The sequence below is a fragment of the Pseudonaja textilis genome, chromosome 4, assembly GCF_049901715.1.
Source record: "Pseudonaja textilis isolate UNSWEBS1 chromosome 4, rPseTex1.2, whole genome shotgun sequence".
In the NCBI taxonomy this organism is placed as follows: Eukaryota; Metazoa; Chordata; class Lepidosauria; order Squamata; family Elapidae; genus Pseudonaja; species Pseudonaja textilis.
Window position 1 is genome coordinate 19,230,874 of NC_141993.1, and position 27,443 is coordinate 19,258,316.

The following is a 27,443-nucleotide window of genomic DNA, read 5'->3' on the forward strand; positions in this document are numbered from 1 at the left end:
AAGAATGCTTTTCAAAAACTGGCTTTTATCCTCTTGAGGAAGGAGCCATTACCTTGCAGCCTTACTCCCGAGTTGCCTGTGATGCTGTAATTGTTCTTTCCTCCGAGCAATCCCTCGTGCACGTGCACTTGGCACAGGCTCCTCGGAAACCTCCTCATCACTGCTGCCAGCCCCCACAATCTCTGAAGGCAGCAGTCCACTCCCTGATGGTCCTGGCCCTTCATCAGAGTCCTCGCTCTCCTCAGCCATCTGCACCTGCTGCCGGCTAACCACAACAGGAACATCTCCCCCACCACTGATGTGAGGTTGTCCCAACCCTCCTATCCTTTTATAAAGGCCTTAAGACCTGGTTCTGCCAGGTGGCTTAAGGCCCAATTGGGAAACAGCACAGTGGAGGTGGTTGAACAAGTAACAACCAATCCCACCTCCCTCCTGCTCCTGCCCTTCCCATGTTCTTTAGGTTTTAATGTTGATTTTAATTATTTATGTTTTAACTGAACATATATATGTATTATGAGTGCAAGCCCCTCAGACTTACCCTACGGTAAGATAGGCAGCCAGTAAATTTTATAAATAAAATAAAATGGCATTATCAAGGTAACAACCTGCCTCAGTCAAATGCTTTACAATATGATTGCTCCTAAGCCATAATTATTTTCAGACCTAAATCTCCAACTATCCCAGCTGGAAATTTGGCAAACGGTATGAAGCATATTGCCAGTAAATACTAAACAGTGGATGGCAGATGTTACTGAAATCTCTCTGTGGCTAATTTTTGAAGCTATGGAGGAAAAGACAGATTTCAATTCAGCTGAAGCTATTACTTTTATAAGGAAAACATTCTAATTTGTGGCATAAAATAACATGCTAATGACTGACATATATAAAAAGATCCTCCCGGAATGGTTTAACTCGCTCCAACTGCAACTAAATAGGATATGAAAGTTCAATGAATATATTTTTTTTTCCTTCCAAATTTAAGCAGGCACAGAGCTCTGTAATAGTTGAGGGTGACAGATGTGTCTAGATAAGTAGGAATTTCAATCCAGAATTCTCCCTTGAGGGACAAATGACCAGGCTTAAATTGTCCTATTTCAGACACACTGGGCAAGGACCTACCTCTTTGGAAAAGGCTCTGATGCTGGGAAAGGTGGACAAAAAGAGAAGACAAATGTGAACAGCAGCAGGGTAGATGGACTCAGTGGTGGAATTCAAAATATTTTACTAAGTGGTTCTGTGGGCGCGCGGGGGAAACATTCTAAAACGGGCAATTTTAAGCATGAAAACTTATCGTCAGCACTGGCGAGTAAAACAGCTAAGGTACGGCATTCTGTTCTATTGCGCCTATTAGCTGAGCTAAAAACAAAGGAAATATAGGACAGGAAAAGGCAGGGCGGGTGGGCGGGACCAACTGCTGACTGACGCTACCGGATCACTAGAACCGGTGTGAACTGGCAGCATACCACCACTGGACGGACTCAGTTAAAACAGCACATTATTGGGAGGTTTGAAAGAACAGGTTAAAGATAGGTCATCATGGAGAAAAATGTGGTTGCCAGGAGTCAAAAATGACTTAATGGCCCAAAATCAATCAAGTAGGAGTTAAATCTTTATTCTTCTTCTCCCACTCAAATTCCCAGAGCATAATAGTTCTCCCTCAATATAAATAATTTAAGGATTGGATTGGCTCTGATGGGATTGGCTCTGAATTAAGAGCAAAGACATCTTGACTCAAGCTTACAAGCTTGGTCTGTACTTCTACCCACAAAAGAGATTAAACTAGACAAGTCCCGGTTTCCATATGTGCAAAAAGACAATCCAATTCACCAACATTCAACCTAATATTGGTGTGGGCATTCTCAAAAAAAGAATTGCATTGTATTTTCTTCAACTCACACACAAAGCTGTAGCCAACAGTCATATAGCAAGCAGGTTAAGGGAAATATTCACTGAACATATATAACAGAACAAAGGTACAGGAGGAAATGACAAGGATTTTTTTAAATGATGGATAGAGGGGGGAAAAGGCTGCCAGGGTTAATAAATCATACACAACCTTACAAGCAATAGTGATATATCCCAAAGGTGCTTTTTCAAGAGACAACTGGACTTTCTGGGTTTTTTTTGAAGATGTTTCTCTTCTCACCCAAAAAGCTTTTTCAGCTCTGAAGAAGCTTCTTGGATGAGAAGCGAAACGTCTCCAAAGAAAAACCAGAAAGTCCAGTTGTCTCTTGAAAAAGCACCTTTGGGACAACTATGACCTGGGTGACTGAGAATCTCCATAGACAATAGTGGTATGATTTCTTTCAAATGAATGTAACATAGAACTAAGAACCTGCAAGAGATAATTGCGGCTGAATAGAGAAGGTCACACAAAAAAAGCTGAAACTGTGACACCATAATCATCTATCCGACCATCTAGGATAAAATAAACTACCCAACAGGACCACAATCCTAGACATTCTTTCTTAGGAATTTCTGTGGCAGACATAGGTTATTTGTGATATTTCTGTTATTATTGTTGATATGATTATTCCACTGCAGGATGAAAGTCACTACATTAAAGGTTATCTACCATGCTGATAGAGACGTGGTGGCTCAGTGGCTAAGACTCTTGAGCTTGTCAATCAGAAAGGTTGGCAGTTGGGTGATTTGAATCTCTAGCACCATGTAGCGGAGTGAGCTCCTGTTACTAGTCCCGGCTTCTGCAAACCTAGCAGTTCGAAAGCATGTAAAAATTCAAGTAGAAAAATAGGAACCACTTTGGTGGGAAGGTAACAGCATTCCGTGCGCCTTCAGCATTTATGTCAGAGCTCCAACAAACCACTCCCATTCAAATCATAAGTCTCTAGCCACATCTCTCAGAGTAAAAAAAAAAAAAGATTTATTAGGAGTAACCATGTCGGCATTACTTGGGTGCAGCCAACTCTAAGACACATCATTCATTTCACTCTTGACCCTGGCCTTCCCTCCACCCTCTGGATGTATATTCTCCAATAGGACACATCTATAGCCAAGAGTTATCAATCACGCTCTCCAGTAATAATCTTGTGCGTCAACAGCTTTGGTGGCCTAGCAATTATCTGAAACATTTAAGGAATGTACTACTTTCCCTACTCCCTTTCTGCTAGACCAAAAAAGTATTTTTTTAGTTGACAGTTTAGTCATGCCAGCCACATGACTATGGAGACATCTTCGGACAGCGCTGGCTCTTCGGCTTTGTAATGGAGATGAGCACCACCCCTTAGAACCGGAAACGACTAGCACGTATGTGCAAGGGGAACCTTTACCTTTACCATGCTGATTCAATGTAGGTTGATAGATGCTTTTCAACTGCCTAATCTAGGATGCAAAGAATGTGAGTGACCCAATCGCCATCTGACTCCTCTGCCTAAGGGATAAGTAAAATCTGGGATTCCCTGTTCCTAATCTAGCACCTTAACCACTATATATAGTCCTCAACTTACAACAGTTTGTTTAGTGATTGTTCAAACTTACAAGGGCATGGAAAAAAGTGACTTATGACCATTTTTCACGACCTTCACAGAATCCCCATCGTCATGTGAACTGATTCATATTTATGGCTGTTGCTGTATCCCAAGGTCATGTGATCACCTTTTGCAACCTCCTGACAAGCAAAATCAATGGGGAAGCCAGATTCACTTAACAACCATTTTGCTAACTTATCAACTGCAGTAATTCACTTAACAACTGAGGCAAGAGAGGTCGTAAAATGGGGCAAAAACTCACTTAAAGAAAACTTTGGCTCAATTGTGGTCATAAGTCGAGGATTACCTGTATTATATTGGTTGTTTTTAACTTTGTGAGGTGCCACAGCATAAAAAAACCCAGCTGAAACTAATAAAATAAATAAATAGAATATTTTTTTGATAATTGTGATTAATAAAAAGTACTTTTAAAACAGAAAATCAGGATAACTTTAAAAAAAAAAACAACCCAATAAATAGGGGATTTTTACTCTGTTTTTCACTGCCATGTTTCCAAGAAGCTGCCCAAATGCAATTTCTTCAAACTTATAGACAAAAAGAAAAAGAAAAGCAAAGTCAGCTCATTCCCCCTTAACCTTGTGTCTCCCCACTAAGGAAATTCAAACTGTGCTGAAAAAAAATTAACAGTGGAGAAAGAGATGAACATCCTTGCAAAGTCCTCTAAGCTGTTTTGCCCTAGCATTTTAATAGAATACAGGAAACACTGACACAATTTAAAATATTATATCATGTCTTTTGGAAAAGAAATAAATGTATAAGATGCACAGAGCGAATTAGGGAAACAGACTGCTCGAGAGCAGTAAATTACTTATGAATAAAATATGGTAGCAGACTTCATTTTCTATGCAGTATGCAAACAGGTCCTTGCTGGTAAAAGGAACATGATTTTATTTGAGCCCTGGCCAGCCAGTAACACTGCAGTAATAACAAAAAGAATAACCAGAACCCGTTTTCTTGTGCTAATTATACAGGTGTTTTTAAACTATTCTCTATCGGATATTCATTTATAGAAAGCCTATTGCAATGTTCAAAAAAATATATCATGGGCTGGAGGTACACAAGGAAAAGAGACAAGCTGATATTCCACAGTAGGAAGGAGAGGCAAAGATTACATTGAACATCTATGTTGGGACATTTAAAAGGAAGAAGCAGCTGCAATCTCACATCACTCTGAGAAGCACAGAGCCGGAGACAGAAGCCTGAAGATGATGAATGAGACTTCATCGAAACGTTGCCTAGATACTTTGAATCTTACGCGGGAGAAAACCCGAACAACCAAAGATCCATATATATATATATATCAGTTACAAGTATAGACCTCCCAAATGTGCTTTTACAAGAGGCAGCCAGACTTCCTTTGTTTTTCCTTGAAGATGTTTTGGTTCCCATCCAAGAAGTTAGCATCTTGAATGAGAAGAAGCTTCTTGGATGAGAAGCTAAATGTCCTTAAGGAAAGACGTTTCCTTTAAAGGCAAGGCAACGTTTTAAGTTCCCACGCTTTTCCTGCTCTATATCAACAATTTATGTGATCAACTTAAAAGCAATTGTGTCCTTTTTGCCGATGACGTAAAAATATTTAATACTACAGATAATTCTATTGTTTTGCAAAATGATCTCAATTATGTGTCTGAATGGTCATCTATTTGGTAACTTCAAATTTCGATTAATAAATGCTCTGTCTTACATATTGGTAAACAAAATCAGAATGTGAAGTATAAGCTAGGTAGTATCGAAAAGGGACACAGTGGCTCAGTAGCTAAGATGCTGAGCTTGTCGATCAGAAAGTTCGGAGTTCAGCGGTTCGAATCCCTAGCACTGTGTTTCGGAGTAAGCTCCCGTTACTTGTCCCAGCTTCTGCCAACCTAGCAGTTTGAAAGTGTGTAAAAATGCAAGTAGAAAAATAGGGACCACTTTGGTGGGAAGGTAACAGCGTTCTGTGCGCCTTTGGCATTTAGTCATGCTGGCCACATGACCACAGAGACATCTTCGAACAGCGCTGGCTCTGTGGCTTTTTAACAGAGATGAGCACCACCCCTTAGAGCCAGAACCGACTACCACGGATGTGCAAGGGGAACCTTTACCTTTATCTTAGGTGGTATCGATGACCCTCACTTTGTTAAGGACCTAGGTGCACTCATCTCTGATGATTTCTGCTCCAAAGTTCATTGTAACAGCATTGCTAAAAAAGCACTAAGAGTTGTTAAATTAATTCTATGAAGTTTCTTTTCTGGAAACACTGTATTGCTAACCAGAGCTTATAAATTTATGCTGGAGTACTGTTAAACTGTTTGGAATCTCTACCATATATCTGATATTAGCACAATTGAGTGGGTTCAGAAGTACTTTACGAGAAAAGTTTTACACTCTTCTGTTCGGTAAATAATCGAATTCTGTACGCTACTAGGCTCAAAATTCCTGGTTTGGATAACCTGGAACTGCATCGCTTGCAGTCTGACTTAGGTATTGCATATAAAATTGTATGTAGTAATTTTACCTGTAAATGACTTTTTCTGTTTTAATCGGAATAATACATGTGCAAATAACTGTTTTAAACTCAGTGTAAACCGTTCTAAACTTGACAGTAAAAAAATATGATTTTTGTAACAGAGCGGTCCAAGTATGGAACGCTCTGCCTGATTTAGTTGTCTCAGCTAATAATTTTCACAGCTTTAGTCACAAATTGACTTCTGCGGACCTCACTTCATATTTAAGAGGTCCGTAAAGGGAGTGTGCATAAGTGCACTAACGTGCCTATTGTCCCTGTCATTGTATTTTTTTTTATATTATTCGTGTTTTCATTTTTGTTTGACAAATTATAAATAAATAAATAAATAAATAAATAAATAAATAAATAAATAAAAACCATAACCTGGATAACTGAGAATTTCCATAGACAAGTACAGATCTCAACTAACTGAGTTTCAGTGTGGTTCCATTTTCCATGTTGCTCACAGAGGAAGTGTTTTACTACTTTACTACCACAAATGTTCTGTTTACATAGAAGATTCCATCAGACAAATAGAATAGAAATCTCTCACAGGATAATGTACACAGAAAAAAACCCACTATGTTCTCATATCCAAGTAAATATCCACCTGTTAGCTCCACTACATAGATAGATCAGACCAGGAAATCAACTCCAAAAGAAGGCCAAAATTACTTTTTATTGAGACTGACTATTATAACAGAATCTTGCAAATCTGATTATGCTGTACCTGTTCTTCCTTCTTACGGAGGTATTTGCCTGAGCTGCTTCCAAATGTTATCTAGGGTAGCTATTTTGCACTTCCGCCCCTTTTGCCTAGGCAATAATAGCTCCTGCATGTCTGTATCAAGTTAATTTTTCTTATCCTCAATTTAACCTGCAGCCTTAAAGTGTGGATTCCTTCAGCTGTATTTGTTTATATAACCAAATTAATAGCTGCAATTATGACTGCATACAAATAGTTCATTAGTATTCAATGTTCCAATAAAGGTAAATTTATTCTGTTCTTGTCCTTCATAGTTAAATTCACTAAAAGCAGCAACAGATTATTTTATTGGAGGAAGAAAACAAATAGGCTATTACAACTCAGGACCAAAGAATAAGAGTCAAGGAATTAAAAACAATGTGCAGATTCTGATTTCATGCCAAGTCCATGGTTAAGATAAGCAGGTGAGTACACCAAAAGCAATTTGTATCTCTCTCCGCAGCCAAATTTCTACACTTGAAATAGGTGGATAATTTAACACCAACACAGCAAAGGAGGAACAAGAAAACACCAAGAAAATAGATAGGAGCTATCTTCAAAAGGAAATGACGTGGAGAATACAATAATCTTCATGTTCCAAAGAAAAAGTAATTGACAACTCTGAAGTTTACCTGACCGAGGCCATCTTGGAGGCTTCAGTGTTTCCACAATGGTGTGGAGGGATAGGGAGGGGGGAGTAGAGATAGTTGTGGTTCTGTAGCCAAAGCAAAATAGCTTCTCCTGAGAACCAAGGACATTCCCACAGGTGGCTGAAGAGAGGAGAAATGAAGTTTCCAAGCAATTGGACTGATTACACCTCACACTGGGCTTCCTCACACTTTCGCCGATCCCTCCAAGATTTGCGTGCCCCTCGGGGGGGGGGCCCTCCAGACGCACAGACTGGGGATGAGAGAATGGAGCCCACTCTTCTCTCCTCACACCACCACAGCGCCGCAACCGGAAGCAGTCTAGCATCTTGGAAAAAACTTTTACTTTTAATTAGGTGAAAACCGCAGGAACCATTAGAGTCGGTTTTCACCAGTTTGTTCCAATATGTTATATCCAATAAGCTTGTTCTTTGAGGACTCTGCTTGCTTGGACCTCTATTTGCTATGGATGTATTACTAGGAATCTTGAAAGTAATTGTATTGGGATTTAAACAAAAATAAGAGAGCTGGCCTGGATTCCAAGTACCCCTTTGCAATCCAGTAATTGTTATTGCAAGCCTGGACAATGCAGACTATTCTTCTGCTGCACACAATAGGCCATAATCTTTTATCACTGTCTAACTCGAAGCATGTGAAAATGTTTCTAGTAATGACACTTTTCTGATAACTGGCATATGGCCTTATCAGAAAAGCGAACTGAATTGATTACTCCCTGTAAATGCAAGTAACTTTAATCAAATAACATCAATTAAACTTAGTGCTTAGTTGCCCAAGGGTACAATCATGAAAAATGTGCATTATCACACTGCAAAACGCCCATACTGTGAATACTGTCATGTACATCCTTGTCTGCAAATCATTGCCCACGGACTCTTACCAATATAGAAGATGACTGAGGACAAATTGCACTCAACACATTTTAATAAATATGAATTAGAAACACACTTAACCATTTGCTAAAGTCCAAAACGACGAATCCTTCTATTGTTTCTTTCTTCCGCTTTCCACATACTCCATTGCCCATGACAGTTCTTTATTTAAATGGTATGCATTAGGATGTCCACAACCTACATAACTCAAAGAAGGTTTCTTTCTGAGTGGTATCAATATCGCAGCTGCAGAAACTTTTTGTATTAGGTGACACGTTCAGTCTAACCGGATAGCTGTTTAGGAAGATTCTTTGATATGAGAAGCTCAGCTAGTCCCAAAATTTTATAATCACAGACGTGCAAAGAGCAGCAAAACCATCAAAAGGCTCAAGGCGGCTGAATTCATTATGCAGCATTGTATTTTTTAAAAGATCTATTGGATATTCATTTATAGAAAGCCTATTGCAATGTTCAGAAAAATATATCATGGGGTGGAGGTACACAAGGAAAAGAGACAAGCTGATATTCCACAGTACGAAGGAGAGGCAAAGATTATATTGAACATCTATGTTGGGACATTTAATTTTTCTTACTTCAAATCAGTTACAAGTATAGACCTCCCAAATGTGCTTTTACAGACTTCCTTTGTTTTTCCTTGAAGATCAACTCATTCTCGTAAAGATACAAAAGAACTTGGCATGCTGCATGTCACATCTTTAAACTCCACAGCAAGGATTTTACTGGAGGAACAACCATTTTCCTCTCTTCATTCTTCTAGTCACAAGGAATGTTGACAGGGGAATGGCTGTTCTGTTGCCTCAGCTTCTTTCAGTTGTGCTATTCTGAAAATGAGACCTAATAATACTTGTGCACAGCACAAAAAAGGGGAAAAACATTTCACTTTTATAGTATTGTTTCTTCTTGCCAACAGACTATTCACCTGACCAAACCGGTTATTTTCAAAACAAAAACATTTGCAGACAGATTATTATTCTCTTTGTGTCACCCAAGACGGTCAGTAAAAGACGGTCAGTTCTCTCAGCTACATACACAATTGTTTTCCACGATAAATATAGGTGACCAGCAATGCCCTTGTTGTCTTCTGGACTCACTATGTCGATACCTTTGGGCATCACAAAATTCTGCTTGCTTGATCAGCAACTGATCAAACAAGGGAGGGACAAAAAACTTCAACTACTGTGTTTCCCTGAAAATAAGACCTAATAGGAAAATAAACCCTAGCATGATTTTTCAGGGTGCTCATAATATAAGCCTTACCCCCAAAATAAGCCCCAGTTAAGATTGTCAGCCAGACAGATGCATTTACCGTATATTTTCCCCAAAATAAGCCCTAACTGGAAAACAAGCCCTAATTCATCTTTTGGAGCAAAAATTAATATAAGACCCAGTCTTATTTTCAGGGAAATACAGTTAAGTCTCATCTCCCCACTCAAACATGGAAAGTTAGCTCTTATGTAGTGCATCGGCAGGAAAGGCCACAATTCAATGACAGAACAAAAATGCTCAATTCGGCAGGATTCTGTCTAAAACTATGGTGATCCCCAGTTGCTACTGTTGTTGTTGTTGTTAGTGCATGGTGTTGTTAAAGTAGCCAGGAGACCACAATGCTATTGCAGAGTAGCATTTCAGCTTGCCAAGGTACCAGCCCTGTTATAGAACACACTTGTGCATTTCCAAAAGTGCACCACAGAAGGGCAAGCTGGTTCCGTACCAGAGAAAAAGACAAGCAGCTGCTCCTCCAGTGTCACCCAAGGCCTTCTCCCTTCCTGGAACTGCCTTGCAAGTGGGTACCACAACTGGAAAGTTCAGCGTTGTCAGGAATCTGCCTGCCTGCACAGAGCACCAGCTTGTCCCCCCACCAAAGTGGTACCGATCTATCTACTTGCATAACATGTTTTCGAACTGTTAGGTGGACAGAAGCTGAAGCGAGAGACAGGAGCTTGCCCTGCCGTACAGAGCTAGGGCTCAAACCACCAGAACTGAGACCATTTCCAGCATCATTAACCCACTGAGCCATCGTGCCTCTGTGATCCCCAGTAGTCAGTGTAGGTATGAAATTATGTGGACCATGGCCTGACTTGAATTTTGTTCAGGTGCTGAGGCTGCTTCTTAAACCCCTAAAAGAGTTTCATGATGTGTCTTCTGATTATTGAAGAGGCTAACACAGAGTTAAAAGGTAAGCAGGAAGAGCAGGAGTCGTATAGGCTTGGTAAATATAATATTTAGCAATATGGAGCTGATGTGCTCTGAATTTTAATTCCCATACAAGTTTTGTGAGATTTCAAATCTTTTCAGATAGAGAATTTAATGATGCACATATCATTCTTTTCCTTTCTCACGGGGGCCAAATGCAGAATATGTGCAGTTTTCCGAGCCAAATGACTTAGAACAGGATAGGAAAACAAGGGAGAACCCTCTCAACCAGACAGCAAGATAAATGACGGAGGACCGAAGCCAAATCCAAAACTGATAAAACAAGAATGTTTCCAAGAGAAAGAAGAAAAGAGCTTGTTCATTTCTGATATACATCAAGCACAAATGGGACCCAAAGAAATCATCTAAAAATGGAGAATTGAATGCACATTGACAACAACTGTGAGTACGATCAAATCACAAAAACATTGTTGTTATGGCGCATTGCACAATCAACCAGATGTCTAGAGGCTGCATTTTGATCCACCTATCAAGTCCTTCCCAAGGACTTGGGGTAGGCAGATATTGTTTAATCATAGAGGGATCCTCACAGAATGTAAGCTGTTCCAAGTAAGGCTGCCTTTTGCAATTGACTGACGATAATTTCATCAATGCCAATGATGTTTTAAGTTGTAATAACAGAACTCTTTGGACTTGGTTATTCTTTGTTATTTAGGAAAAAAAAACCCTGAAAATGGAAACAGTATGGAACAAAAACATGTACTTACTTGACAGGACCGTTGTGAGGAAGATATAATCAGAAAAGGAAATCAAGCCACATTCTCCAAGGGCATAAAAGATGCTGTCTTCATCTGCAAACTTCTCACGTTCCTGGGAAATTCTCTATTTTAAAAGATTATGAATACCACAATCCCAAGAGAGGAAAAATATACTTAATTAATAACAGACCACAGCTTTAATACTATTATTATTATTATTATTAATAAACCCCTTCTATTACCATTCAGATACCTTTCCAGCCTTTAAATCTGTCAGATGGGCTTTTGGGGGTTAAAATATTAAAATCAAGTTCTCTTCTATCTATATTTCACATAAATTTCAGTCCTTATTTGAGTCTAAATCCCTTTTAATACAGGAATTATTTCTATGTGAGCAGGCTAGGATCGTGCTGTTAACATTTTCAATCCAAGGCAAATCAAGATATGTCTTGTTTCCTCTAACTTAGTAGTAGGTATTTCAAAGCTTCTATCTTACCAGTTTTAATACATAGGAACTGGAAAGAATTTACTGATGGTGGTTTTGGAGACTCTATACTTTTATGCATAGATAAAATATTGCCCATCTCTTAATTTGATTATGAAATAGAAAGTAGGCTATAGCACTTGAATTTAATAGCAGTGTTGCATTATATGAACATTTCAGGAAACCAGAATTAATAGTGCCACATATTTTCTAAAACTGCAAAACTGAACTAGCTTTGAAGGTTTGCAGACGTGATTTAAAGGATTTGCCTTAGCTATGATTTTTGGCGAGGCATACATAATGCAAAACTCTTTTTAACAGCAGGACTGGGAAATATACGCTAATGAAAATAAAGATAAAAGACCAAATCTAATCTCAGTGTCATGATTAAGAGGCCACAGTTTATCATCAATTGGTAATTGTAATGCAGACAGACTCCCACAATGTCTTTTCTTTCTCCTTCTATCCATAGATTTAATTAGTAAACTGAAAGCTATTAAGTCATTTTTGCCTTCTGAAGTTTTAAAGGCCAAAAAAAAAAAAGATGCAACAATTTGGGTTAGAGAAGTTGAGTTCTATCATCTTAAAATTGTTAATTTTTTTCAGAAGTATTAGAAGACAAGCACCATACACACACACACACACACGCACACACACAGAGAGAAGTAGAAATATTAAAAAGGATCAAGTGAGTTGTGGTTAATGTATATGAAGCATGCAAGCACGGGAGCACATTAAATCACAAGCACAAATTTAAGAGCAGTATTAGGGAACAAAAGACACTATCAACAACACACCAGGGTCCAGTTATACAACTGTTCCCTATCTGTTACCTCTGTCTAGCGAGGATCCCATCATATATGAGATAAAGGAAAGACAATTTGTTAAGCAACGACACTTAAAGCACATTGACATCATCATCATCTGTTGCATTTGAAGAGCAAGAAACATTTGAAACAATAACAGTCATAATTAAGAAATGTGGAGAAGGCATTGATTAGAAATTGAGATTGAGATGTTGTCTGGTGCTATCATTCTATTTCTGTCTGAAGTACCAGAACTGGAGATAAATCCATAATAAAGTAATCATGCTGAGAGAAAGGATAATCACCACACTCTTTTTCAATAATTCTAGCTATGTAGGATTGTCAAAATATCCAGGAAGAACTTATAACAAGAAACATTCTCAGTGACAACATTTCACAGAGTGAGAAGTTGTACTTATCCTGCAAAATACTCATATCAGTATTCACTCATTATATTTATGAAGTCCTTGGTGTTCTCCGAACTTGGTGGCTTTCAAACAATAAATAACAACCTAACAAAGGAACCACCAAGAATGCTCCCAGCTTATCCACTGACAGGATAAGCTACTAATATATAAAAAACAGCAACACTCCCATTCTGTTCTAGCACTGATGATGTTACCTAAGAGGGTAATGAAACATCTCAAAAAGATAACCAAGCTTAGAGAGCACCAAGGACCCGACAAATATGTAGTTCATGGTTGAAACTACAATATTCTCTTCTGTCAGTATCTGTCGGTGTCATTATATTTATTCTGACAAAATCAAAAGGGAAAGCTACATAAGGATATTGTATGGCCAACAATTATACATACAATTGACAAAGATTTGAGACTCACTGCTCTGTAAGATTATGAAAACAGTACCTAAAATCAGAACTCTTTTGTTTACAGTATTATAACTTCAAGATTATGCAATCATACTGTTACTATTCCTATCTCTTGCATTTTAGTATCTCTCGAGCATGCAACTCTAAAATAAGTTCCACTGAATTGAGGTTGATTTCCACTGAAATATAGATTGCAGATTTAGAGAAACAGACCTTTGAGATTTTAAACTCATTTAAAGGCATTCTGTTTGTAAAACGTTAGACCCAAACAATGTTTATTCCAGTCATTATTTACAATTTTATTATGGCATTCTGTATCCTTCTTTACATTAGGAGTAGTAACAATATATATTTCATACAGCATATACTACTGCTAAAAATATCCACTTTATATTATGGAGTTCTAAATATCATAATGAATGAGCTTCGGACACCTTGATGCAGTTTTGGGAACTAGATTAATACAACAGGCACATCAGTTATTCAAACACATTCTCTTGTATAAGAATGTGTTTTATGAATCTCAACACCATCTTCCCCAACTATCATTCCAGCACAATGCATTATTACTCTTGAATCAAATGCAAGTTTATTTAAAAAGCAAGCATGCAGGTGCGATATAATCAGTGGTAGTAGTAGCAGTGGTAGTAATAGTAGTAGTAGTAGTTATAATAAATGGCATGTAGTTAATGCTAAGTAGATCAGGCTTCTCTTAATGACTTGACATTGACATCAGAAAGACTAATAGTACATTCTGCTCTATCCACATTTTATACGTCCTCTTTGCACCTAGATTCCAAATTCATTTCTATCTGTAATCAAATTAATTATTTTATAAAGTTCCCATTTATAAAAATGGAAGTATTACTGAAAAGATGTGATGGTGATGATTATTTTAAAAAACAGTTTGGCTTACTGAAGAATTTTATATTTCCCCACATCAACTGAGTCTGTCCAATATTGTCTGAAGCTCATTGTCATACTAAGTAATTCAACTTAACCCATTTATAATTCAAAATAATATTCCTAGAAAAATGAAAGCCACTCTAGCCATAGGGTACAAGCATCTAGAAATAATTGTAGTGCCACTGAATATTATACCAACTCCCTTTTTACGACCCTGTAATCTCTTCATTTGGGATAGAGTCAGAGTGACTGGTTGGAGCTGAGCTTTTACTGGCTGGATTCCCTTCCTGATGCCACGCAGAGTTCTCAGTAGATTTTTTTTCCTTGGACCCTAGGAGAGAAATACCTGATGCTACCTAGGATTGAACTCTCAACCTTCCAAGTGGGAGGTGAGTGTCTTCACCACTAGGTCACCACACTGCTCAGCTGAATAGTATATACCAACATGTAAGAATATTCTCTCTACTGCAATACTTATATAGTCAAAGAGATGACCGGTTTCAATTTCCGTCAGATGGATTTAGACAAATATTTCCATAACCTGGCAATTTCCAGATGTGTAAATTTCAATTCTCCGAATTCTAATCAATGACCATCTATCTAATCAATAAGTGATTGTGGAATCCTGAGATTCCAAGTTCACACATCTGGAAATGTCACAATTGGAAAACATTGATTTTAGACCTTTAATTAAATGAGGAATAAAAAGTAAATACATTTTGATGAGGCTGCTGTGTATGGACCAGGCAGGAAAAGAGAGCAAATGTTTTAAGGCAGGCCACTAAAGGCCCGACTGTCAAAGTGACAACAAATGTATTCATATGTTCTAAAAAGTTGATATAGTAGAACATCTAATTGTTGTAAGGCATGATGTATATACTATACAGTATCACAAAGTACATTTACACATATAGCTGTATCACTGTCTTTGGTATCAAGGACAAAAAGGACTAGGGATTTTGAAGCTACAGTTAAATTCAGAATAGGATTGCCACATTTAACCTAGCAATTTATGGACAGCTTGGTCATCACATAAACAGAGCCAAGCATATAAGATTACAAAGGCTTTATTAAAGCACAGAGATTAGTAATATGCTTTGAGATATATGAATTATGAAACACCAATGGAAAAAAAAATCCCATGCCAAATAATTATTTATATTGCTTTATTTACTAGTACCACAAATTCAATTTCAGAAATTGAACTATAGCACATTAATATTATTAATCACCATAGCAATGACCATTAAAATATACCCTTGGTCAGTGTGTATTTAATAAGCAGATTTTGAATTTTTATCTGTGTCTCCAGCTTTTTTTCTTTTTTTGAGCATACAATATTTAAACTGAAGGAATACATTGCATTAATTTAGAATCTATATTGATTTTTAAAATTCTGGGTTTAAAGAAAATGTGGACACAACCTTTGTCCATGCTAGTTGGAATGGAAGGAAGGAAGGAAGGAAGGAAGGAAGGAAGGAAGGAAGAAAGAAAGAAAGAAAGAAAGAAAGAAAGAAAGAAAGAAAGAAAGAAAGAAAGAAAGAAAGAAAGAAAGAAAGAAAGAAAGAAAGGAGGGAGGGAGGGAGGGAGGGAGGGAGGGAGGGAGGGAAGGAAGGAAGGAAGGAAGGAAGGAAGGAAGGAAGGAAGGAAGGAAGGAAGGAAGAAAGAAAGAAAGAAAGAAAGAAAGAAAGAAAGAAAGAAAGAAAGAAAGAAAGAAAGGAGGGAGGGAGGGAGGAACCCTGCAGACTATGGAGAGTTTCTGTTGGAGAAAAGAATTAGCATTTTCTGATTCCCATTGTCTTACAATGCTTTGTTCTGCTCCAGAAAATATAGTCTAATTGTTACCTACTACAACACAGTAGTAAAAGCTACTAAGATTAGAAGGAATTCGAGAACAGTGCGATTCCCCACCAACTTCTTCCTGTTTTGCAAATCTGGATGTAATCTAGTCTAGTTTGGACAAAATATGAATGCAGATTGGCAAATAAGAACACACCAAAACTATAAATAGATAATAATCTTAATTCAAAGTCACCAGCATTGTTTTTAAGAACACAGGTAGGCCTCAAATATATTATTTTAACTTTCATATACCAATAATAATATAAATAAAATTAATGATCAATGTCTGCATACCAAGAGATATAGGAAACACTCTTACTATAAAATGGAGAATGAAGTGACCACTTATCATAAATTATGAAAGAAAGCAGTGAATGTTCAGTGATATTTTCCATGCCATTAATATTTACACTTCAATACTTAAAAAAAAACAAGTTGATAATCTTAAGCAATCAATACATTGTTTTTCCATCAAAACTAAATACGTACTGTATATCATGCGTGCCAGAAGTGCATACATCTTAACAATTTAGATAATTTGTTCGGTCTCATCTGCCTTATATAGGATCACAGAAACTGAACAATCGTTAGAGAAAACATGAATGCTTAAGATTCTGCGTATTGTATTTGTTGTAATATCATTCTCTTTCAATCCCCATTGACCACTCTCAGGTTTGTTAACTGCATAATGTACACAGAAGTTGAAGTAATCTTTTAATTGGCAGCGTATGGCTCTTATGGACTTACTTGGATGTAAGTAAACTTTCACCAAGTCATCCCACTGAGAATTGCTTCTCAGACTGGAGTTGGTGTGGAGTGTTAGAAAAGTTTAAAGGCAAAGAGAATTGTGGATGACGAAGTAAAACTGGATTAGCTAGGATAGAGACCTTTATAGGGAAAAAATATTCCAGGTTCTCTAACAGGAACACTGAGGAGACTGCAGTATCAACTGTTCATTAAAGACATGTTGGCAAACCTGAAAAAAAGGTTCTGTCTGCCTTAAGGATCATATTAATATAAATCTAATTTTAAGGAGGCAACTCCTAAAAGCAGTGACATCAATTTTTTTTCAGGTTGGCATGGAAGCTTGTAACAGATGGCTGCTTTAATGCATAACAGAGAGATATTATGTCCATGTGAAATCCAATGCACAATCTCCAATAATTTTCACTGTGCACAGCCCCAATAGTTATCCTTCCCAAGCTGTTATCCAATATATTTTATATAAATATATTTTAATATGCCTTAGTTTCAACAGATGGACAAGAGATGTACACCTTTGAAATCTCTTTTGATTGCTCACTACCAAGATACTTGAACCGTTGTTGCTTCAGAATAACATGATCTAAATTCGTCTGTGTAAATAAGCATATTTTGGGCACTGAAAAATGTTTTATTAAAGTTGGTTTTCCAAAAGTTGTTAAGTAACAAAAAGGGTCAACCTGAGAGTCTCAAAAAATGAGTGGGATCTTTAATTACCATAGGAATTAAGGAACTTAACTGATGACTATTTGAAACTATGTTGTGCTGTCAACAGATCCAGGAGAAACATTAGCTGGAAAAGTCTAGTGGGAAAATTGTCCATTTTCTCCCAAACTTTATACACATGATCATGGCAGCAATGAATTCCATTAAAGTACTTTGAGAGGATGTGTGTCTTGGAGTTACTGACAGGAATGGATTTTCCCTGGAGCGCTGACAGATCAAACATTGCATGTTAAATTCAGACTGCAGTCCTATAGATCAGGGGTGTCAAACTCAACGCCCGGGGGCCGGATCGGGGCCACCCTGGAAACAGTGAAGGATTGGCCTGCAGTGTCTCTGCCAGCAAAAACGGAGCTCGGGAGGGCCCTCCCGAGCTCCGTTTCTGCTGGCACAGGGTTGCAGGAGGCAATCAGGACCCATTTTCACTGGCAGAGTGCTCGGACCACCACAAGCACACCTGAAACGAGTGATGTTGGATTGGCTATGCCTACCATGGCCAAGCCTATCAAGGTCAAACACAACCCTGATGTGGCCCTCAATGAAATCGAGTTTCACACCCCTGCTATAGATACCTGAACCTCCCATTACATGGGTAATGAAGCTTATTTTGGACAACTACAGGGCTGCACTACTGAATTATAATATTTACAGTATTTATTTGCAGTAGACAGGTGGTGCAGCTGACTGAAAAGCGTGTTTTACATTAGCAGGAAAATGGATATCATCCGGGTGAGATTTTTTTTTAAAAAAAATATGGAGATGAACATTTCTATGAAATACTGCAGCCTCAGTGGGGAAACTGCTTTGCAATTTCTTTGACCAGTAAACCTAGAAAATCAGAAAGATCCCACAAAAAAAAAAAAAAAACGTGCATAGCGCACATTTTATAATTTGAGCCAAGAAAAAATATTTATTCCCGTGAGAAAAATGAGAACTGTTGCTATTTTTATTTAAAAGAACAGTATGCAATCTTCCTCTGTAAAATTGACCTCATGATGCATCGAGCAAGACTTGTGCTCCTGGTGGTTTTCAGAGGCTAGAAAGAGAAATGTGCACGTGATACCTTTCCCGGTAACAAATTAAATAACCATCGCCATTAAAAAAAGCTGCACCTGAAATGCAAGAACTTAGAAGGCTAGCATTCTACTATCCAGAGGAAACCAAGCCACCAATGTCCCAAGACCCTCCACAGGCAGCAGGAGCCCAGCAAGCAAGGGGTGAGTCCTTCTAAAGAAAGCAAGAAGGAAAAAGCCTATTTAAAAGGGACAGAATATATCTGGTAATCCTCATGGTGGATCTCCAATATTCAGAAACAGTCCACATTTGTCTTTTTAAATCATTTCAGGTATTTGTTCTTTCATTGTACACTTTAAGTGCACTATAGAATTTTGCAACTCGGAGAAGACTACCCACTGGATTCTTCCAAAATCAATGTATCTTCATGCAACAAAAATAGCACACGAAAAGTTTAAGTGAGAGAGGCAATGATTTATTGATAACCCGGGTGTAGTTTGCTTTCATTGTGCTCTGTTGTGTTTATGAAGAGATACCACTGGATGTATTTTGAAAGAGAGATACAAGGGTACTAGCTTATAAGAAAAACAAACTGAAATGTTAGGGTGCACCACACGTAGCAAAGATTTTTTTAAAAGGCAACTGGACTTTCTTTGTTTTTCCTTGAAGACGGTTTGCTTCTTGGATGAGAAGCTAAAGTTCTTCAAAGAAAACCAAAGTCCAATTTCCTTTTGAAAAAACACCTTTGGTACACGTATACCTCTTCAATCACCCATGGTATCTTCTGATTTTTAAACTAATCTTAACTTGGTTACTGAATTAATCTATTTCATGGCTTTTACAGATTACATTAGTCAGTAATTTGGTTACAGAATTGATCCTCTGTGAGAATTCACATGCTGCTCGTGTTGACAATTTACCAATACTTTGATTCTGGTTTTCATATATGCCTATTTTTCATGCAATTGACTGAGTATATTTCTAGTAGCCTTTTTTCCTATTTCCCCAAACGAGTGAAGGAAAGGAGGATAAATTAGAATGCTTAATCCTGAGGGTATCATCCCAAATCCAATCCCATATTTGATGAAGAAGTATGAAAGTTTACTAATTTCACAGGGTTGATGTTAATCTACGTAAAATGCCAGGCAAAAAAACTCCCCATGTTTCATGAGTGTCATTAGTATCTATTTTGTTTGCTAATGTTTGCTCCTCAGAGCCGAAAATGGATTACGTGAAGCTAGGTTTAATAACAAACTGGGAGGTGAGAAGTCATTGCAATAGAGACTTGGTTAAAGCGTCCTAGATAGTGTTGCTAGCTTGAGTGGATTCTTTTGAGAGAAAGAATTTTATTTTTTAATGTGTGCCAGTGTGTTCACAGAAAAAAATGACAATAAAGGTTATCTTATTTTATAATATGTTGCTTGTTTAGTAAAGCTGTTGCAGTAGCTTCCTGCATTGCATTTGCTCAGTAGGTTTGTTTTCAGTATAAAACATGGCTCCAGGTTTATCAACGGTGAAAAAAATCTTTAACACTTCTTTAAAACAAAACCAAAAGTTTTAGCTCAGAAAAAAAAGAGAATTATCAGTATTCTAAACTGACTCATATATGATATATGGGCAAACAAGTGATGAGCATTTCAGGGTAAGTCTTTCTCCAGGGCCTACGTAAGGTTTCATATTCAATACTTGTCAGTACAGATGCCAAAGAGTGAATATCACCCTTGTTATAAAATGCCCTATTTGCTTAGGATGTAACGTTTTATGTTATAAAGACCACCTTGGGGAAATCTTCCACAGATAGACACATTTGTCAATGGAAAGACTACAATTTGGAATTATGACACCTCACTCTGGGAAATGCTCAAAGCTATTAGAGGTGCACTCCAGCCATAAATATTAGCAAATATAAAAGCTTAGAGAGCTTTCTAGAACAGGGGTCGCCAACCTTTTGGACCTCAGCAACCACCAAACTCAGATTTTAAATCCCAGGGACCACTAATATGAATTTTGACTGATGGTGGATTGCTGACGTTGGTGGGAGAGGGAGAGAGAGAGATATCTGATCTAACCTCTCTTTCTCTCTCTCTCTCACTCACACACACACACACACACACACAGGCAGAGGTGGGATTCAAATTTATTAACAACCGGTTCTGTGGGCATGGCCTAATTTGTGGGTGTGCTTGGTGGTCATGTGACTGGCTGGGCATGGCTTGTATGTAAATATTATAAATATTTATGTAAATATTGTTTTTTTTTATTAAAAAATAGCAACTTTTACCCAAAATCAGGCAAAGCAGGCAGGCAGATTGAGTTGCTCACAGAATCACAGATTCATTCAAAGATCTATCTTTCTGCCATCGGCTACCTGAATCTGCACTGAATAATAGAAGCTTCAGTCCTAAGGAAGATCTAAAGATTAGCTAGAGAACAAGAAATCCAATGGTTTCCTGCTTTCTAGTTAATCTAAATCTCCCGGCACAGCAGAACAGCTGATGGTCGGGGAAAAAAAGGAAAAACAGCAACTTAGCAAGCAAGTTTGCCAGGTAAGGAGTAAGTGGGTGGGGAAGGTTCCCATGGGCTATGTAGGCAGCGCAGTCTTGTGTTCCCGTGCAGCCTGGATTAATTGCTTTGGGGGGTGCTCTGGAGGTGACATTTCTCTGCGGCCCACAAAAATTTTCTTGTGGCCCACCGGTTGGCAACCACGGCTCTAGAATGTTATTAGAAATATATTTCTGTCATTATTCTGCTTTTTCCTCCCAATTCCCTTAATATCTTTCAGCTACAATCACCAGATGAAACTAAAGCAGGAACTCTGAGGGTCATTAAAGATTCATATATATTTTTGGGAAATACTTATTATAGGTAGTCCTTGACTTATAACTATTCATTTAATAGTCCTTGAAGTTACGGCTGCAGGAGAAGAGCAGGTAGAACTAGAGGGCGGAGTTAAATGTGTCATCAGTTTAGAGTTCCTGCATTGCTACAAGAGATCCAAGTCTAGCCCTCCTTTGAATTATGTTAACCCTTATCTAGCATCAGTTCAGTGCTAATTGTTATTGGCCAGATATTGAATGAATCCTCTGTGCTGCAACTTTATGAATAATCCTGATTCTCGATGCCTAACATTGGCTATTGCAGCATCCCCAACATAATAGATCAACATTTGGATACTTGGCAGCCCACCCTCATTTATAACCCCAGGAGCACTTCAACTACCCCGTCCAATTATCTCCCCCCATCTATGTCCTTTTGGCTCTCTACACTCTATGGCTCCTGAAGTCCTACTTGACTTTTGCCATTATTTTTCTCCCTCTCAGCTGACCAAGAAAGCTGTTGGCCACATGAGGCTTTCTTCCCCAGGTCTATCCATGGCAGATTCCTCGTGCGATCTAGGAATAATGGCTTCATGTGGCCAGCAGCGGCCTCGTGAAGGGGCAGACTGGGCATGCCTCATCGGCAGTGGGAACAAGAAGACAGCAAAAATCAGCTAGGGTGGTGGAGTACAAGGCAGCAGGGAACTCAGAGTACAGGGTGACAAGGAGCGGGGGACTGTGGCTGGAACTGGGCTAGGTGTTGTGGTTCACCAGCAGCCAGTGCAGCCAGCAGTAGAATCGGGGACCAGTCAGGGAGTCTGGAGAGGACTCGGATGAGGTCCTGCATCCAATGCAGAGATAGGGCCAGGACCATCTGGGAGTGGGGTGCTGCCTTCTGAGCTTCCGGAGTTGCTGGCAGCAGCGAGGCTGAGGACCCAGGGGAGCCTGTTCCCAGTGCGCATGTGCACAGAGCTGCCAGAAGGCGAGAGGGGAAACAAAAGGGGTGACTCGGGAGTAAGGCTGGGAGGTGATTGCCCCTTCCGTAAGGTATAAAAGTCAGGCCAAGATGCCAATACCTTTGCAGGAAGCAAAGTAGTTTGATTGGTTCAGAGTCATTCTTGAAGCTCTTTGTACTTCGGTTGGTTTTTTTTGTACTTGGTTGGTTTCTTTTCTAGTTCATTTGCTACTTCTGTTATCGGCAGCACTTCACAGAACTGAAAGGTGTGTGCTTATCTTGGGGGACTGTTTGAGATTAATTCCAGCTGGGAATGAAAATGTTGCAATAAAATAAGTCTTGTTTTTAAAAGACGTGTGCGCGTAATTACAGTTTGGAAGCCTTGGTCAGAACACTAGGACAGTTGAGGCTCCCAGGGGAAGCTGCAGCTCAGAGACTTCTTGCAGTCCCACTGTGATGGCACATCAAGAAAACCTTGAGCCACAATGTATTTTTTCCTCGGTCTTCCTATAATTACACACATGCATGCACATAGCCTACATGGTTTTTACCTGGCATCCCTGAACCTGCATTCCCTCCACCCCTGTATTCCTTACCTAGAACTCACATCTGCTTCCCATTTGACAACATGCACATCTGGAGCAGGGGTGGGCTTCAAAAAATTTAGCAACAGGTTCTCTGCTGGGTGGGTGTGGCCACGGTAGGTGTGGCCTAGTCAGTCTCCTGCACCACAATGGGGGAGGATTATTTTAGTCCTCCCCGGGCTCTGGAGGTTTTCCTTGAGCCTCCAGATGGGCGAAAACAGCCTCTCGGGGCTCCGGAGGCTCCCTGGAAGCTGGAAACAGGCTCATTTCCGGACTTCCCAAATTTCGGGGAGGCCGTGTTTTGCCCTCCCCAAGCCTCCGCACGCACCCTGCACTTACCTGCATCCAAAACGAGCCGCGTGGGGGCTCCTGGGAGAGGCGGGGTGGGCAGGGCCAGCCAAGAGTGGGATTTGGGGGCTTCTCTGAACTGCACAGAATTTTAGCTAGGGGCTCTCCCGAACCCCTGCGAACCCCCAGCAACCCCACCCCTGATCTGGAGTTACAACAGCAACAGGGCTACCAGATTGCCATCACTAAGTGATGTAGTCTTATGACTCATGCTTTACACAAACTCCGGCTCCAATTGTGGCCATAAGTCAAGGACTACCTTTAGAGTTGGCTATTGGAGAAAGACTGTGGAAGGGTGATATCCGTGCTCCAAATGTCTATTGAAGAAAACCCCCACTTTTGATAGTGGGACTTGCACTGGGAGGAAATCTCGCACTTGGAGGTTCAGAAAGCCGAGGAGATAATTTATTCTCCATTATATGTAGTGTCCAAATTATCATTTTTTTTCTGATGCTATTTGCATTTTTAAAAAGACGTTAACAGCAAAACAGCTTTTAATGCAGACCTGTGCTTTTTACAGTTGCTTGCCACAATTGGCCCTTTGGTAGTCCCTGTCTGGCCATCGTTTTATTTTGAAAACAACTATTTTTTTTTCTTCAATTTACACATGGTTCGGCCCTCCACAATTGTCTCAGTTTCTCATATGTCCCCTTGGGAAAATTAATTGCACACCTCTGTTTTAATGTAATCTCAAACAGAGATTACAGACAGCTCTTCTGTAAAGCTCATTACTAATTCCTTCATAATTTACTGAGAACCACTTTTTATGATAGGATGGTCTTGAAACGCAGTTTAAAAACCAGCAGTGGATTTCTATGTGTGTCCCCTTTTTAATTCAAATGGCTTGTTCCTCAGTAAAAATTGTGTGTGGGACGGGGAATGAAATGTGACAAAGGAGCTACAGTTATTATCTTAAGGTAACTGATAATAGAGATTTGATTATATTGGAAAAATATTCCAGTACTATACTGAACACAACTGTGCTCAAGGAAAAGCCTTGTTCCTTATATCAACTTTTCTATTTTTCTTTTCTTTCTATTTTTTTACAGGACATAAAATGTTCAATACTTTAAATCAACGTGTTTTATTTCTCTCATCGTAAAGAAAAATTATTATTTCATTTTGGTCGAGGAATAGAAAATGTTCATAAAATGCATCCAGGAAGCTGTTAAGCCTAGTAATGAAATGGCATCTAGTGACTTTACGTAAAAGAAAAGAAAAAAGAAAAAAAAACTTGTACAGCAGGGGTCTCCAATCTTGGCCACTTTAAGACTGGTCGACTTCAACTCCCAGAGTTCCTCAGTCAGCTTTGGGAGTTAAGTTTTAAAGTGGCCAAGGTTGGAGACCCCCACTGTACAGTAAATATCTGAAATATCTTAGCAATGAATTCCCAATTCTATCAATAAAAGTTTGAAAGGCCCATATTTTAATTTGTTTAAGTAGCACAATCCAAGTAAAGAAAACGGCTATTTTAAGACAGGTGATGGAGAAAAAAAGTAAATATGTGTGTGTGTGTGTGTATATGCTGTCCCTTTTAAAAGGGGTGGATATGGGTTCTGAAGCACAAACTGGTTAAAGCACATGCTGACAAAGTCAGTACCTGCCAAAAATCCTGAGAAGAGGGGTAAAGGTTAGGAAGAAAAGGAAGAAAATGAGCAAAGGTTTGTTACAACAATAGGAAAAACAAACCAACCAAAAAATATCATGTACATCATAAAGGCAGGAACGGCAGAATAAAAAGAATAGTAAGTTAACATTTCAGGAAGAAAGAATTGCTGAACTCCTTAGAAGCAACAAATAAAGGGGAGGAAATCAATAGCATTTATCAGTTGCCTGCTACAATATCAAGAACAGAAGGAATCTATATAACAGTCTAGTTCAGTACTTTCAAATTTATGCCAACAAAATAAGAAGCCTTCAAGTTTCAACAGAAACCAACAATTCATAGAGTTCATTCTTGAGCAAAGATTCATATAATCTGCTATCTGGTTGTCCTCTTCCAGTGACCATGCAGCTGTGAGACAACACTTCTGAAGCAATGAGGTAGAGAGGGAACAACCATCTAGCCAACCAGATCAGCTGGGTCAACCCTGTCAAAATGAGGTGACGGATGTTGCAGACAAGATTGCCCTCCACCGTCACCTCCAGTTTGAAATATAAAAGAACTTTTGTAAGAAAAAAAAGGCCATGTTTTCTTCCTAATAGCACAAAGTGACCGATCACTCCTCTTCTTCTCCAGCTTGGTGTTTTCCACAGGTTGGACAATAAACATCTACAGCACTTAGCAATAGCACTTAGACTTATATACCGCTTCATGGTGCTCTCTCTAAGCAGTTTACAGTGTTGACATATTGCCCCAAACAATCTGGGTCTTCATTTTACCGACTTTGGAAGGATGGAAGGCTGAGTCAACCTTGAGCCTGGTGAGATTTGAACTGCTGAACTCCTGGCAGTTGGCAATCAGCAGAAGACCAGAAGTAGCCTGAAATACTGCATTCTAATCACTGCGCCACCACGGCTCTTATCAATGTTATCAAGATAATCAAAGCCTAAAACACCTTAGGAACTAGGCTGGAGAAACAGTTGGTCTTTTGGAACCTACTTTAACCTCAGTACAGAACTGCAAATTAACCCAATTAACCGTTGGCACTTAAACATTAATGGCTGACTTCATGGTTAACCTGAGATTCCAATATATCTTTGGCAGCTGGCCCAGTTATCTGGAGAACAAATCTACTAAAATATATGCTAACATCTCACCTTCTGGGTATTGTAAAAGGCACAGACATGGTCATACAAATAATTACTTCTCCTGATAAGCTACACCATCTGTCAAAATCTTTTCAAATATTTGTAGATTTTGAAGGAAAAGCAGCAACTTATATAAATATGTACACAGCACTGACAATGAAAGCTGGGCATATATTGCTAATTTAAGTTTTCCCCCTCCTGCAAAGCATACCAAGAGAAACTGTTTTATTAAACTCAGAAAAGCAAAGTAATTTGAAAGTAATATGAATAGATAAATCAGCAAAAAAATAATAATAATATGGGGAAACCACTGAAAAAAATCTACTTTTTTTCAGCACAACCAAATCTTTCAAGTTAAGTCCTTGGCACCCTGAATTTTCAGCAAGCCCACCCTCCCAAACAGAGCTCTTAGGAAGAGATATGTAAACTGTTTTTTCAAGCATATCTAAAATCGCTCTGCAATTCCAGTTCAAATTAACTACAACTAAGACACTTGTTCTTCTATGATGAAAGAATAAACTGGGTGACACAAGGGTCCATAAAATCATAAACGTCTAAAAATCTAATGCAGTGTTTCAGAAAAAGGCAAACGGTTGTACTTATTTACAGCATACGTGCTTACTACACACTAGGAAAACATGAACAAGCCTGTATATATGTGGGCAAATAGCATAAGTCTTACATTGGAGCATTTTGGAGAAACCTGTTTCAAAGAGCAGCGTACCCATTTTAAAAACTGACGGTACTTTGACTACACCCTTTAAATTACATAGGTAGTCCTCAACTTGTAATTTACAACCACTCTTCACACTTACAACTGTTTTAGCAACCCCACAGTCACGTGATCAAAATTTGGGCACTTGGCAACTGGCATGTATTTATGACAGTTGCAGCATGGGGATGGGCTGTGATCACCATTTGTAATCTTCCCAGACCGCTTCAGACAAGCGAAGCCAATGGGAAGCTTGATTTACTTAATGGACATGGGATTCATTTAAGAACGGCAGTGGTTCACTTAATCCACCATAGCAAAACGGTCATAAAATTGCATGCGGCTCACTCAACAGTTATCTTGATTAGCAACAGAAATTCTGGTCTCAGTTGGGGGGGGTACATTGAGGACTACCTGCACTTTTTTCTCAAACAAGGAAGTTGATCGTTCCGAGACTGATATTAAATATTAAATGCCACACTCCCGAATAACCAATAATTGTCTTAATCTGCTTGTTCTACCAGTCAGTCTGATAAAAGCTGGCAGCAGGGCCTTAAATTGAATGCATTTGAAGCTGTCACCAATGACAACTTAAATTATTATATTCCGCCCATCCAGAGATGCTGATAAGCAGAACAAGAGCAGGAGGACATGGAGGAAAGATAATGTGGCTACATATTAAGACTTCTTTCTGCTATCCCT

General features: G+C 38.9%; 1 protein-coding gene across 1 annotated transcript in view; it reads right to left on the reverse strand.

Moving 5' to 3' along the window:
- The window catches only part of MICU1 (mitochondrial calcium uptake 1), a 159,764-nt gene that overhangs the window by 76,045 nt on the left and 56,276 nt on the right, over positions 1–27,443 (reverse strand). Inside the window, exon 6 of the mRNA XM_026713477.2 lies at positions 11,219–11,333. Within this exon, the coding sequence (XP_026569262.1) occupies positions 11,219–11,333 (115 nt within the window). The remainder of the gene's footprint in view (positions 1–11,218; positions 11,334–27,443) is intronic.